Here is a 12,852-nt window from a genome sequence, read left to right on the forward strand (position 1 = left end):
ACAACATGAGGCACCAGATGAGGGGTTATGGTCCTGTGGCTGCCACAAGAGATGTTATTTCCCTTTTACAAAGCAGGGATAGGCTGGCTTAGATTAGATGGTCTCTAGGAACTCCCCTTGTCCATATTTTAAAGCCTCTCCAGCTCTGCCTTAGAGTTCTAGCTCCCTCCTTGCCCTGAATTCTGCTCTAAGGCCCCTCCCAGCTCAGACATTCTCTATTTTAATACTCCACCCTCATTCCAGCTCAGCTCTGACATGATCTTACTATCTTTCTTTCTTTCTTTCTTTCTTTCTTTCTTTCTTTCTTTCTTTCTTTCTTTCTTTCTTTCTTTCTTTCTTTCTTTCTTTCTTTCTTTCTTTCTTTCCTTCCTTCCTTCCTTCCTTCCTTCCTCCTTCCTCTCTCCCTCCCTCCCTCCCTTCCTCTCTCTTTCTTTTCTTTCTTTCTTTCTTTCTTTCTTTCTTTCTTCTTCTTTCTTTCTTTCTTTCTTTCTTTCTTTCTTTCTTTCTTTCTTTCTTTCTTTCTTTCTTTCTTTCTTTCTTTCTTTCTTTCCTTCTTTCCTTCTTTCCTTCTTTCTTTCTTTCCTTCTTTCCTTCTTTCCTTCTTTCTTTCTTTCTTTCTTTCTTTCTTTCTTTCTTTCTTTCTTTCTTTCTTTCTTTCTTTCTTTCTTTCTTTCTTTCTTTCTTTCTTTCTTTCTTTCTTTCTTTCTTTCTTTCTTTCTTTTTTCTTTCTTTCTTTCTTTCTTTCTTTCTTTCTTTCTTTCTTTCTTCTTCTTTCTTTCTTTCTTTCTTTCTTTCTTTCTTTCTTCTTTTCTTTCTTTCTTTCTTTCTTTCTTTCTTTCTTTCTTTCTTTCTTTCTTTCTTTCTTTCTTTCCCTTACCTTCTATTTTAGAGTCAATAAGTATTATTGAGTCTAAGGAAGAAGAGTGGTAAGGGCTAGGTAATTGGGGTTAAGTAACTTTTCCAGAATTACATAGTGAGGAAATGCCTGAGGCTAGATTTTAACTCAGATCCTCCCAATTCCAGGCCTAGTGCTCTATCCACAGTGCTAGCTGCCCTCAGACATTCTTTCAATGTTTCTTCTGGTTCTTGAATTCCATTTTCTAATGTTAATCCCTGACATTCCTCTCTAAGATCTTTCTTAACACTGATATTCTGTGTTCTAATTTTCCTTCCCAATCTGACATTCTTTGTTCTAAGGCTCCTCTCAGCCCTGACATTATAAATCTGACTCCTTTTTATCCCTAGTCAGCAGTTAGAAATCCTTTTTTGAAATGGATATGGGGCAGTATTGTAGTAGTAGTCAAAGGAAAATTTGGGCAAATGAGTCTTGAGGAAGGTATGGGGGGAATGAAATAAATCTTGCCAGGGCAGCTGAATGGTTCAATGGATAGAGTTCCAGGCCTAGAATTGGGAGAACCTGGGTTCAAATTTGACCTCAAACACTTCCTAGCTGTGTGGCCCTAGACAAATCACTTATCCCCCAATTGTCTAGCTCTTGCCACTCTTCTGTCTTAGAACTGATTCTAAGATAGAAGGTAAGGGAGAAAGAAAAAAAAGGATGAAAGGAAGAAAGAATGAGATAAAGAAAGAAAAGAAGGAAAGAAGGAAGGAAGGAAAGAAGAAATCTTCTCATCTTGAGAAAGCACTCCAAAATTCAATGACTGTTGGGTCAGAGGTGATCTGGAAAGGAATCAAGTCTCTATAGCCCTGGAGCTCTCCCTTGAGCCCTAAGTATTCTGTTTCATAGCACCCTGACCAGTCAGAATCCCAAAAGAGCTGAATTTGAGATGAGAACTGACTTTTTTTTATCCTGTTAAAACTCTGAATAATTTAAAATTTCTGAGAGAAACACTAATGAGAGAGCCTTCACATATGCTAAATTGTCCTATGTTCTCTTGCATTCTCTGAGAATCTTCCCAGAGACTCTTGAGTCTCAGAATTTTTTCCTCCCAGAATATCCAGGGAGAGAGAAGTAAAGTTGGAACTCTGGGGAGAAAAGTTATACAACTATTTTTATGTGTCCTTCTAGTTGAGGTTTCTCAAAATAAGAAGATGGCGCCCTCATATTGGGCTGAATGGACATTGTGGTGAAAGAGGGGAGGGGTGGAGAATGGGAAAGGTGGGTAGTTCCCAATGAAAAGGGCAAACATCTCTTAGTGAATAATGATGATAATGATTCATAGTTACATAGTACCTTTAGTTTGGAGAGGCATTGTGGACTAAATATAGTTAGCCTTAGCACCAATAAAAGTGGGTTCAAGTCTTGCCTCTGAGACAGTAGCCCTGAGACTTTGGGCAAGACTCAGTGTTCTAGGCAGTTCTCTGCTTATAAATTGCAGAAAATGTGCCAAGGGATTTTCTTCATCTCAAGAATTACTTTACTAATGAAATCAGAGACTAAATTCATATTCTTAAGGTTACAAAACACATGCCTTCACTCTTGTCTGATATTGCCACTACCCTGGGCCCTCATCACTTCAATCCTATTAACTTACTGGTAGGTCTCATTACCTTAAGTCTCTCCTCATTCCAGTCCATCATCCACTCATCTACCAAAGTGATCTAAAATTCAGGTTTGACCAGGTCACCCACTTTTCTCCCTACCATTACTCAACAACTCCCATAGCTCCCTATTGCTTCCAGGATCAAATATAAAATGTGGTTTGCTATTTAAAGTTCTTTACATATCTTGGACCCTTCCCAAGTTTCTTGTCTTCTTACTCCATGTCTAGAATGCTGTCTCCTCATTCCTACCTTTTAGCTTTCCTGGTTTCCTTTAAGACTCAGCTCAAATCCCACCTTCTTCAGGAGACTTTTCCTGTGTCTCCTCCCCTCATTCCTTCCCTCTCAATCACATCCCATGTATACTGTATATATCTTGTGTGGACATAATTGTTTGCATGATTGCTTTCCCCCACCCCCATTAGGCTGTGAACTTCTTGAGGATAAGGAATGACTTTTGTCTTTCTTTGTATCTGTAATGCTTAGTTCTGTGCCTAGCAGATAGTAAATGCTTAACAAATGCTTTTCAAAGGACTGATTCACAACTCCACGAGTTAGGTATAGTCACTTCCACTTTAGAGTGATGGATTTTGTCCAACATCACATAGCAAATGAATTTGGAATTTGAATCTAGGTTTCTCTCTATCCCAAGCCTAGTGTGTTCTTTCTATCAAACTAAGGTACTTGTGCTTAATTATGAGAATGAAGATGATAAAATAACAGAGTGAAGAGTGACCAAAAAAAAAAAGGGTTCGTGTAGACCTCAGCTACAATGATGTCTGATAGGTCCTAGTGGGGCTGACTTACTGAGTGAGGAGCCATAAGTTACTCTAGATCAGCATTGGTGAAGGTTTTCAAGTTTGCATGCCCAAACAGCAACTTCAATTTGCTTATGAGCCCCCCTCATTATTCCCAGAGAATGGATGGAGGAAGTGCTTGCTTTGGACAGCTGGACAGAGGGGTGGGGCATGCAAAAAATGTTCTTGAGTGCCGGAAAGAGGGTGAACAGAGCAGCTTCCCCAGTGCCTACTTAGCAAGCATGTTAGAACTTCTCCAACACTATCCTAGATGAATCCTTATTGGACTTCCTTTTCATGATGTCAGAGAAAGGAATGTAAGCCCTCCAGTAAAATGTGAAATTCTGGAGGGAAAGCATTGTTTAGTTTTTTTGACACTGTGTATCTCCCGTGTTTACTAATACATTTGGCACACAGTAGGTACTTTATAAATGTTTGCTTAAGCTTCAGCTAAATTCTTGTAGAATTGACAAGAGAAAGATTAATCTAAGTAGAAGCCAACAGCAAACCTTGGGCCTGTGGAACCTACAAAAATCACATGTTCATGCATTAAAAGCTGGGCAGGACCTTTGAGGAGATCTTGTCCAACTCTCTTATTTTATTTACAGTTGACGAAGCAGAACTCTAATAAGGTTAATTGACTTGCCCAATGTTACCTAGTTAGTAAATTGGAAAGCTCATATTTGAACTCATCCCTATATCCAGGTTGACCCATAGAGAAAACTCTGCTTGGCTGTTACAGTCCAGGGATGTTTTTGACACATGCTTGGGAGTTGGTGTGTGTGAGCACGTGAGTGCACACACTGTGTGTATGCACCAGGTAGGTTCTGTCCTGGTGTCTCAAACTTATACATTTCAGGTGCCTTTGTGACTGGAGTCTGAGAAGTCAACTCATCCCAGATAGTTCTCATCAGTCAACAGAGAAGCCTTCCCCTCTGCCACAGGCTGTAAAGAACAGCCTTGCCAGCAAAAATAGAGGAGAACACGGGTCAGCTCGGACCTGTTGGACTTGAACTCTAATAGGGGCAGAATGCCTGTGATTCAGGCATCTAACTTTAGCCCTCTTCTCATCCTATCAATTCTTATATCTATTTCCTTTCAAAAAAAACCAACCAACCAACCTTGACCTTCTATTTTAGGATTAATACTATGTATTGGTTCCAAGGCAGAGAAGTGGTAAGGGCTAGGCAATGGGGGTTAAGTGACTTGCCTGGGGTCACACAGCTAGGAAGTGTCTGATTCCAGATTTGAACCCAGAACCTGTCATCTCTAGACCTGCCTCTAAATCCATTGAGCCACATAGCTGACCCCCATCCCCCAAATCTATTTCTAAACCTATATCTATATCTTTGAGTCCAAGAGAGGAGGGGTTGCCCTTCAGGTGAGGCTGTAATAAACTGAGTCTGATTATCAGTGCCCTAGCTTCTTATGGGTGGGTCTGGCATTTTGCTGGGTACCTTGTGGTACCCAGCCCAAGGTTTATCAAGTGGAAAAACAAACAGATTTAGATGACACAGGGTTTCCAAAGAAAGGAATTGGGCAGAGACTGTGTCTAAGTAATACTCAAAATTTGGAATGTGGGAAGTAGCAGAGAAAGGCAGTCCCTGACTCTTCTTCCAATCAGCATCATAGAATCATGAATTTGAAACTGACAAGGACTTTAGAGGCCATCAAACCCAACATTCTAACTTTACAGTTAAGGAAGCTGAGGCACAGAGAATTTAAGGACTGCCCAGTGTCACATACCTACTGTCATAGTCAGGGTTTAAAACCAGGTCTTCCTGACAAAATCCAGTCCCCTATCCATTATGTGACACTTTCTCTGGAGTAGCAGAGGAGCTTAGAGGTCAGCCACTTTATAGATGAGGAAACTGAAGCCTAGGAAGGGGAAGTGACTTTCCCAGGCATATGGACCTTAAGTAGCAGAGACAGGATTGGAACCCCAAATCCAATGGCCAATCTACTCCACCATGCTACCTGATAGAATCACAGGATGTCAGAGGTGGAAGGGACCTTTAAGATCATCAATTCCAATGATTTCCTCCCTCCAACTTGCTCACTTTATAGATGAAAAGTAATTTATCCAAGTTCATCCATCTGGACCCCACCCAACAGTTATTCTTAGCCCAGTGGGAATCAGTAGTAATATTTAAGCTTCAAGAAACAAAAATATAACCAAGTTCTTACCTATGTCTTCTCTTCTTGGAGAAAGACCTATAGAAAACAAACAAAAAGAACACAATGGAATCTGGTTCTCTATTCCTTGAGAGGGAAGCATAAACACATTTCTAATATCTCACAGGATCTTAGAGAACTCCCCTTATTCCCTCTCCCTTCCACTTTCTTTCCCCATTCTCTGCCCAGGTTCCCATAGTTCATAACAGTATGTTTAGAAACTCTGCAATCTAACGAAGAGCTCCCAGGCTGAACTTGGCAATTAATCCAAATTCCATAATCTTCAAGATATAGAAGCAACTGTTAGCTTTGTCCTAGCTAGGAATAAGGCTAGAAATATCTGAGATTTCTATGTCTCTGAAAGTTTTTCAAAACACTTTCCATACATATTCTGTCTCTCTCTCTGTGTCTCTGTCTCTGTCTCTCCCTGTCTCTCTCTGTCTGTCTCTGTCTCTCTGTCTCTCTCTATCTCTGTCTGTCTGTCTGTCTGTCTGTCTGTCTGTCTGTCTTCTCTCTCTCTCTCTCCTAACAACCTAGTGGTTTAGGTATACTCCTGGGATTATTACACCCAAATTACTAAAAAGGAAACTGAGGCTCACAGAGTTTGCCAGTGCCACAGACAGTATTTGAAGCCCGGTCTCTCTTATCTCCTGGTCTCTTTTCATCATTCATTGCTAAATACCAAGAAATCTAAAATAGCTATTAGATTAGGCTCTAAGTTAGTCATGGCCAATGGAACACATTTTGTATGAGCACTGGTGGGGTGTGTGGGAATGAAGGATACATTTTGTAAAGATTATGGATAAGCCCCAAATCTGATTTGATCAGTGTGACCTTCAACAAATTATTACCCATTTAAAGCTGTACCTTCCAGCTCTATAGTTGTGATCTTACAGAAAGAGAGATGTGAGAGTTAGAGGGCTAGGCTCAAAATCACACTTGTGTGACCTTGGTCAAACTGCTGCTCCTTATTTCCTCATCTGTAAATGAAGACATGGAACTAGATATCCTCTGAGGAATTGTTCTGAATCTAGATTTATTATGCTATGATCACACTATTCTGGACATCAATAACACAGACTAGCTCTCATTCATACAATACTTTTTATATATTGTCTTGCTGGGAGCCATCAGGCCATGACGCCTTGACAGAGTCACACGTGGTAGCTAAGGAGGCCACAGAGTGGCCCTTGGCAAGATGTGATTGCTCACTCAGTTCCCCTTGCATGACCTCTCTCATTAACATCCCTTACTTAAGGAATTGACATGATTATTATTCCCCCTAGTCTCAGAAGGAAGAATGCAAGAGCAAAATACCTGTACTCTATTTCTCTAAAACATCACCAAAAGATCAAACCCTCAAACCCAATCCCAAAAGACTACCATAGGTTAACTTTTACTTTAGCACATAATTCCAAGCAAAACCATAGCTACAAACCAAGCCCAGAACTTTCCCACTCACAGAAACTTATTCTCATTAATCCAGCATACAAATCAATCATAAAGGCCCATACAAAACGTACAGGTACACTAGGCTTCATCATGCCTCAGTGACTTGATTCTTCCATAATAAACTCCCTAGTAAACCCTGAAAAATGATCATTCTAATATTAAATCTGAATTGTGTTCCCAGTACTGCTCAACCTCAGTGGTATGATTGTTGAATTGTCTTTAAGAACTTCTGATTATTTCTTTTTATTAAAAGTAATAAGTAAATTTCCTTGATTGTTTGTAAGCTCAAAACTTCTCACAGGGTAATGAGAAAATTAAGTCACCTGTGACAAAATTGTTTCTCTTGTGTGAAACCTTTATTCTGTCAAGAACCTGTAATCATAATACGGGAATATAGAATGTTAATCAAGTGATTTGTTAAAAGTTAATGTATTACTTTTCCAAATATCTCTAATTGAATATGTGTGTTAGGTAATGTATCTGTGTGTCAAGAAAATGGGTATAAAAATAAACACCAAGCCTATGGATGGTGGAACAGCTATCAGATGCAAAGCATGCCCATGGCTGTAAACATACAGCTGTCTTCTGTTTGTTATTTTCTTGACTGATTGCCACCTGTTGGGAACCCCTGGAGTAGCAAGTGAGGCTGGACCTTGCCCGTGGCATTGTCTCACTGGAGATACCATGGTACCTGACACTTAGGAGGCTCAATAAATGCTTATGAATTGATTTGAATGCTGGGGGGAATATGATGATAAATATTGCTGGCCATTAAAAGTTGATCCTACTCTTCCTCTTTCCTCCGGACCACTACCATCTCTGAATATTCTATTCAATACCTCTATACCATACTTCACAGTGTCTGAAATTTCACCAGTAGGCATTCATTCATTTATTGTTTATAAAGTGGAGAGCTGATTGAATCCCTTTGGAATCAAGACATGAACATCTAGTTTTACCTTTAACATGATTCTGTCAGATACTTCCTAGCTGTGTGACTCTGGGCGAGTCACTTAATCCCAGTTGCCTAGCCTTTACTGCACTTCAGTCTTAGAATTGATACTTAGTAGGTAAATTTAAAAAAATGATTCTGCCCCTGTGGGCAGATTTGCATTAGACTACCTAGCTCTTGAGTGGGGTGCTTAACTCACTTGTTGGTTGGTTTCTAAGGATTATAAGTGGCATTCTTGGACACTCTATTTAGAAGAGAATTCAGAATAGATCTACCAGAATGGTGAAGAGCCTTGAGGAATTGAAAATATTCAACCTGGGGAAGAGAAGGCTTAGGTCTATGTATATTTAGAATTATCGAAAGAACTGTCATATGAAGGAGGAATTAAACTTCTGTATGGCCCCAGGGGAAAAAAACAAGGATCCATGATTGTGAGTTGCAAAACATCAGATTTTAGCTGGATGGCAGGGAAAAGTGCCCATCCATTAGTGCTGTCCCAAACTGGGATCACCTGCTTTGAGAAGTAGTTTCCCCTTCCTTGAAGGTCTTCAGGAATAAGCTGGAGGATCACTTGTTGGGTATGTTATAATAGAGATTATTTTAGTGTATGAGTTGGGCTAGATGGTAGAGGGTCAGCTAGGAAGTGTGATGGAAAGAGTGCCTGGCCTGGGGTCAGAAAGATTCATTCAAATTTGGTCTTAGACAATTCCTGGCTGTGTGACTCTGGACAAGTTACTTAGCCATGGCTGACTCAATCTCTTCATCTGTAAAATGAGCTGGAGAAGAAAACAGAAAACCATTCCAGTATCTTCCCCCCCCAAAAAAAAAAACCCTAAACAAGGACATGAAGCATTAGACACAATTGAAATGATTGAACAACAAGATGAGCTAGCTGATTGCTAATGTCCCTTCCAGTTCTCAAAATCGGTGAGTCTATAGTTTCCACCTTTCAGAACATGACAAACTAACTTCATCCCCTTGATAAAGTTATGAAACTGTAAGATCAGGAGAATTCTGTAGGAAGAATTTGTCTATATTTTAACTAGTCACTTGACTCATAGTACTCTTGGGGACAAGATGGAGTGGTCCTGGGTTAAATAATAGTTACATTTGTAATTGGCTGAATAAACTGGACCCCGCCCACCCAACATAGTCACTGATGATTTGATGTCAACTTAGAGGGATAGCTCCAGTGGAGTGCCCCACAGATCTGAGTCTAGCCTTGTGGTATTGAACATTCTTATCAATGACAAATAAAGGTACAGATGGTTTATCAAACTAGCAGGAGGCATAAAATTAATATCACTCACTGGGTGGTAGAGTCAAGATTTGGTGGGGGGTGAAATGATCTCAATAAAGAGTATACTATGTTGAAACTAGCAAGATGAAAAAGAGTGGGAACAAATGCAAAGTTTTCCAATAAGGTTCAAATAATCAACTTCACAAGTGCATGACAGTAGAAGCTAGATGCCATCTTAGGATCTGGTAGTTTTGAAGAAATGAATCAACAGTCCCTCAGCATGCCAATTCCTTAAAAGTTAATGCAACCTTAGGTAAGAGAGACATAGTATCCAGGAGGAGGAAGGGAATGCAAATTCCTAGAGGGAAAGAAATATTTCCTTTAAAAAAAAATCTGTTTCCTCAGCATCTAACAGTGCCTGGTGCAATGTAGTTGTTTTACAAATGTTTGAGTGTTGATGGGCTCCATTGCTCCATTATATTCTGCCTTGGTCAGATTGCATCTTAAATACTATTTGGATCACTGGGAGGGCATTGACCAGCTAGAGAGTACCAGAAGAGAGGACCAGAGTGAGATTCAGCCATATGAGGAACAATGTGAAGAACCAGGAATTAGACTGGAGAAAAGACCTAACAAATTTTGGAGAGCAGTGTTCAAGTGATCCCATCAGGCAGGAATGGTAGCAACTCAGGGAACTTCTGATCAGGCAGAGTTAGAGTACTATAGCAATGACTGATACTGATCTTGAAAAGGTATTTCCCCTTATTTTTTGGGAGGGAGGCTCAGTCTCTTCCTTTGTTAAATTAGCTAAGATTAGATGGTTTAAAATCTTCCTTTCTTCCTTAAAATCTGTGATCTACTTATGGGATGGCTGAGTATGAACACCTATAACATCACCCTCCTTTGGTCTCCTGAAGAAAAAAAAATCACAAAGACTTAGAGCTGGAAGGGAATTTAAGGATTATATAGTCTTGCCCTCTTGTAGCCAAAGAGAAGTGAACTGTCCAAGGTCAAGCACATAGGTAGTCAGTGGAGGTGTGAGGGAATATAGAATAGGGAATGTTCCCAACCATCTCTTCTGCTTCCACACCATGTGTGACTTACTGCTTTGCTGCTTTGGGGATGATGAACCCTCCAGCAACTTGTAGTAAACCATACTTGTGATTCAGCATTGAAGAGAGAAGAGTCAGAAGCAAGATCATTCTCTTTTTCAAAGTTGACCCAGTCATTGGCTCTTCCTACTTAGGACAAAATAACTGGGTGCTGCTACTTTATCTCAGGAATCCTTTAGTGTTGAGTCACAAGTGTATTGAGCTAAAAGCAGCTGATGGTGGTGTTTGTTGTTGTTAGGACAGCTAGGTGGCAGAGTGGATAGAATGCCAGGTGTACTCTAACTCATCCTCATGAGTTCAAATCCAGTCACATACACTTACTAGCTGTGTAATTCTGGGCAAAGCACTTAACCTTGTTTGCCTTAGTTTCCTCCTCTGTAAAATGAGCTAGAGAAGAAAGTCACAAGCTACTCCAGGACCTTTGTCAAGAAAACTTCAAAAGGAGTCCTGAAAAGTCTAGACATGACTGAAACTACTGAACAACCACCACCACCAATTGTTTCTAGCCAACCACACTTGTGATTCATCGCCAAAGGACTGTTGAGATGCGAAAGCACTGAGTTATTGAATCCTGAGTAGGAAAAGGCAATGACTGGGTCAATCTTGAAAATGAGAATGACCTTGCCCCCGATTTTCATCTCTTTTTTTTCCTGACTTCTGGCTCTATCAGGACTATTTAATTCCACTTACTATGAGGGAAGAGGAAAGGGCAGCTCACTCTACTCCCCACTTTGGCTTCCATACAGCCATAAGAAGATGGTGGCTAAAGCCCATGTCTTTCCTAGGTGAGCTTGATCCTGGGTTTAGGGAAATCTTTTCTATATTTGATCTTTCATTAGTCCAAGCCCCAAACAATAATCTTGGCTATAGGATCTGAGGTAACCTTGTGACTTTGACAAGTTCAAGCTCCTTGGACTTCAATGGTTATTGATTAGCTCTTACACACAGCAGAGAGAAGAGTTTCCACCAAAGGGAAAGGGAAGATAATAAACAGTATGATAGTGCCCACTTTGTGCCAGATACTGTAATAAACGTTTCACAAATATCATCTCAGGTTACCACTCTCAGGAAGATAATCTCAACCCCTGGTTCAGCTTTTGAGAACACATAGGCTGTAAGGGGATCAGTGCAAGGATGAGGTGAAATGTGGGATCCTTTTTGGTAGTCCCACTGACTTCTTTATGAACCTCCTGGCAGATTGCAATAATAAGCTTTTGAGTTATAGATGGTTTAACTTTTATGAATGAAGGTGTGTCTTTCAGAATTTCTTTTGTGAGTAGGAAATAAATGCCAGTCCCAGGCCTGATTTATATGGTATCTCAAGTTACTTTCTACTCCCCGTTTTGGGAAATCCTAGACATAAGCTCCTGGGAGAAGGTAGCCATTGGCACTTTTAGTCAGAAACATTAAGCTTTAAAGAATTCCCATCATAACCTGACTACTCCTAATCTGGGGCACAGGGTAAGAGATGTAACAAGCTAAAGAGTATGAAAAAAGGAGTGTGAACCCTAATGGTAAAGCAAGAACGAAACATAGACCAAATCAAGGTCCCTTGGTGGAAAGGGAAGGAAGTAGTGAGTGCCAGTTCCTGGAGCTCAGCAATAGGTTTAAAAAAAAAAAAACTCTTACCTTCTATATTAGAATCAATATTTATGTATTGGTTTCTAAGCAGAAGAGAGGTAAGGGCTAGGCCATAGGGGGTAAGTGACTTGCCTAGGGTCACACATCTAGGAAGTGTCTGAGGCCATATGTGAACCCAAGACTTCCCATCTCAGGTCTGGCTCTCTATCCAGGAGCTATCTACCTGTCCCCAGCAATGGATTTTTAATTGTTAGAGAAGCAAAATCCCATTTGGAAACCAGGTTGTTTGATTTTATATTCAATTCTATTTAATAATAATAATAGGTAACTTTTACATAGTACCTACTATGTTCCAAGAACTACACTAAGCATTTACAAATACTATCTCATTTGATCCTGACAGCAACCTGGGAGGTAGGGGTTATTATTATGCCCACATTTACAGATGAAGAAATTGAGGTCAGGTGTCTTGCCCAGCTCTTAAGTGTCAGAAGTCACATTTGAGCTCAGGTCTTCCCATCTCCAGGCCCAGCAGTCTCTTTTTTTGCCACAGGAAAATGAATACTTTTTTTTTAAACCCTTACCTTCCGTCTTGGAGTCAATACTGTGTATTGGCTCCAAGGCAGAAGAGTGGTAAGGGCTAGGCAATGGGGGTCAAGTTACTTGCCCAGGGTCACACAGCTAGGAAGTGGCTGAGGCCAGATTTGAACCTAGGACCTCCCATCTCTAGGACCGGCTCTTAATCCACTGAGCTACCCAGCTGCCCCCGAAAATGAATACTTTTTAAACCCTGAAATCTTTATCATTTTCCAGACCTTTTAATGAAACTAATTATCAAAGAGAAATAAAAAAAAGAACAAAAAACAACCCTCTGGCCTTTGCATTTCACATTAACCTAACAAATAAAACCCATTACTTCAGGTTTTTGGACAATCCAGGCCCAGAAGCCTCCTATGCTCCAGAGATGATAATTGAGTGGGGAAGCAGTGCCTGGGTCATGCTAATAAGCAAAGTTACCGGTAGGTATCCTAGGGGTCTGGA

The 12,852-nt window shown here is 40.3% G+C and overlaps 1 protein-coding gene across 1 annotated transcript in view; it reads right to left on the reverse strand.

The window, feature by feature from the left end:
* Window positions 1-12,852, reverse strand: part of SRRM4 (serine/arginine repetitive matrix 4) — a gene marked incomplete at its 5' end in the record, with an annotated part of 246,835 nt that overhangs the window by 52,858 nt on the left and 181,125 nt on the right. Inside the window, one exon of the mRNA XM_007490321.3 lies at window positions 5,487-5,513. Coding sequence (XP_007490383.2) covers window positions 5,487-5,513 — 27 coding nt within the window. The remainder of the gene's footprint in view (window positions 1-5,486; window positions 5,514-12,852) is intronic.

This window comes from Monodelphis domestica, chromosome 3 (genome assembly GCF_027887165.1).
Source record: "Monodelphis domestica isolate mMonDom1 chromosome 3, mMonDom1.pri, whole genome shotgun sequence".
In the NCBI taxonomy this organism is placed as follows: domain Eukaryota; kingdom Metazoa; phylum Chordata; class Mammalia; order Didelphimorphia; family Didelphidae; genus Monodelphis; species Monodelphis domestica.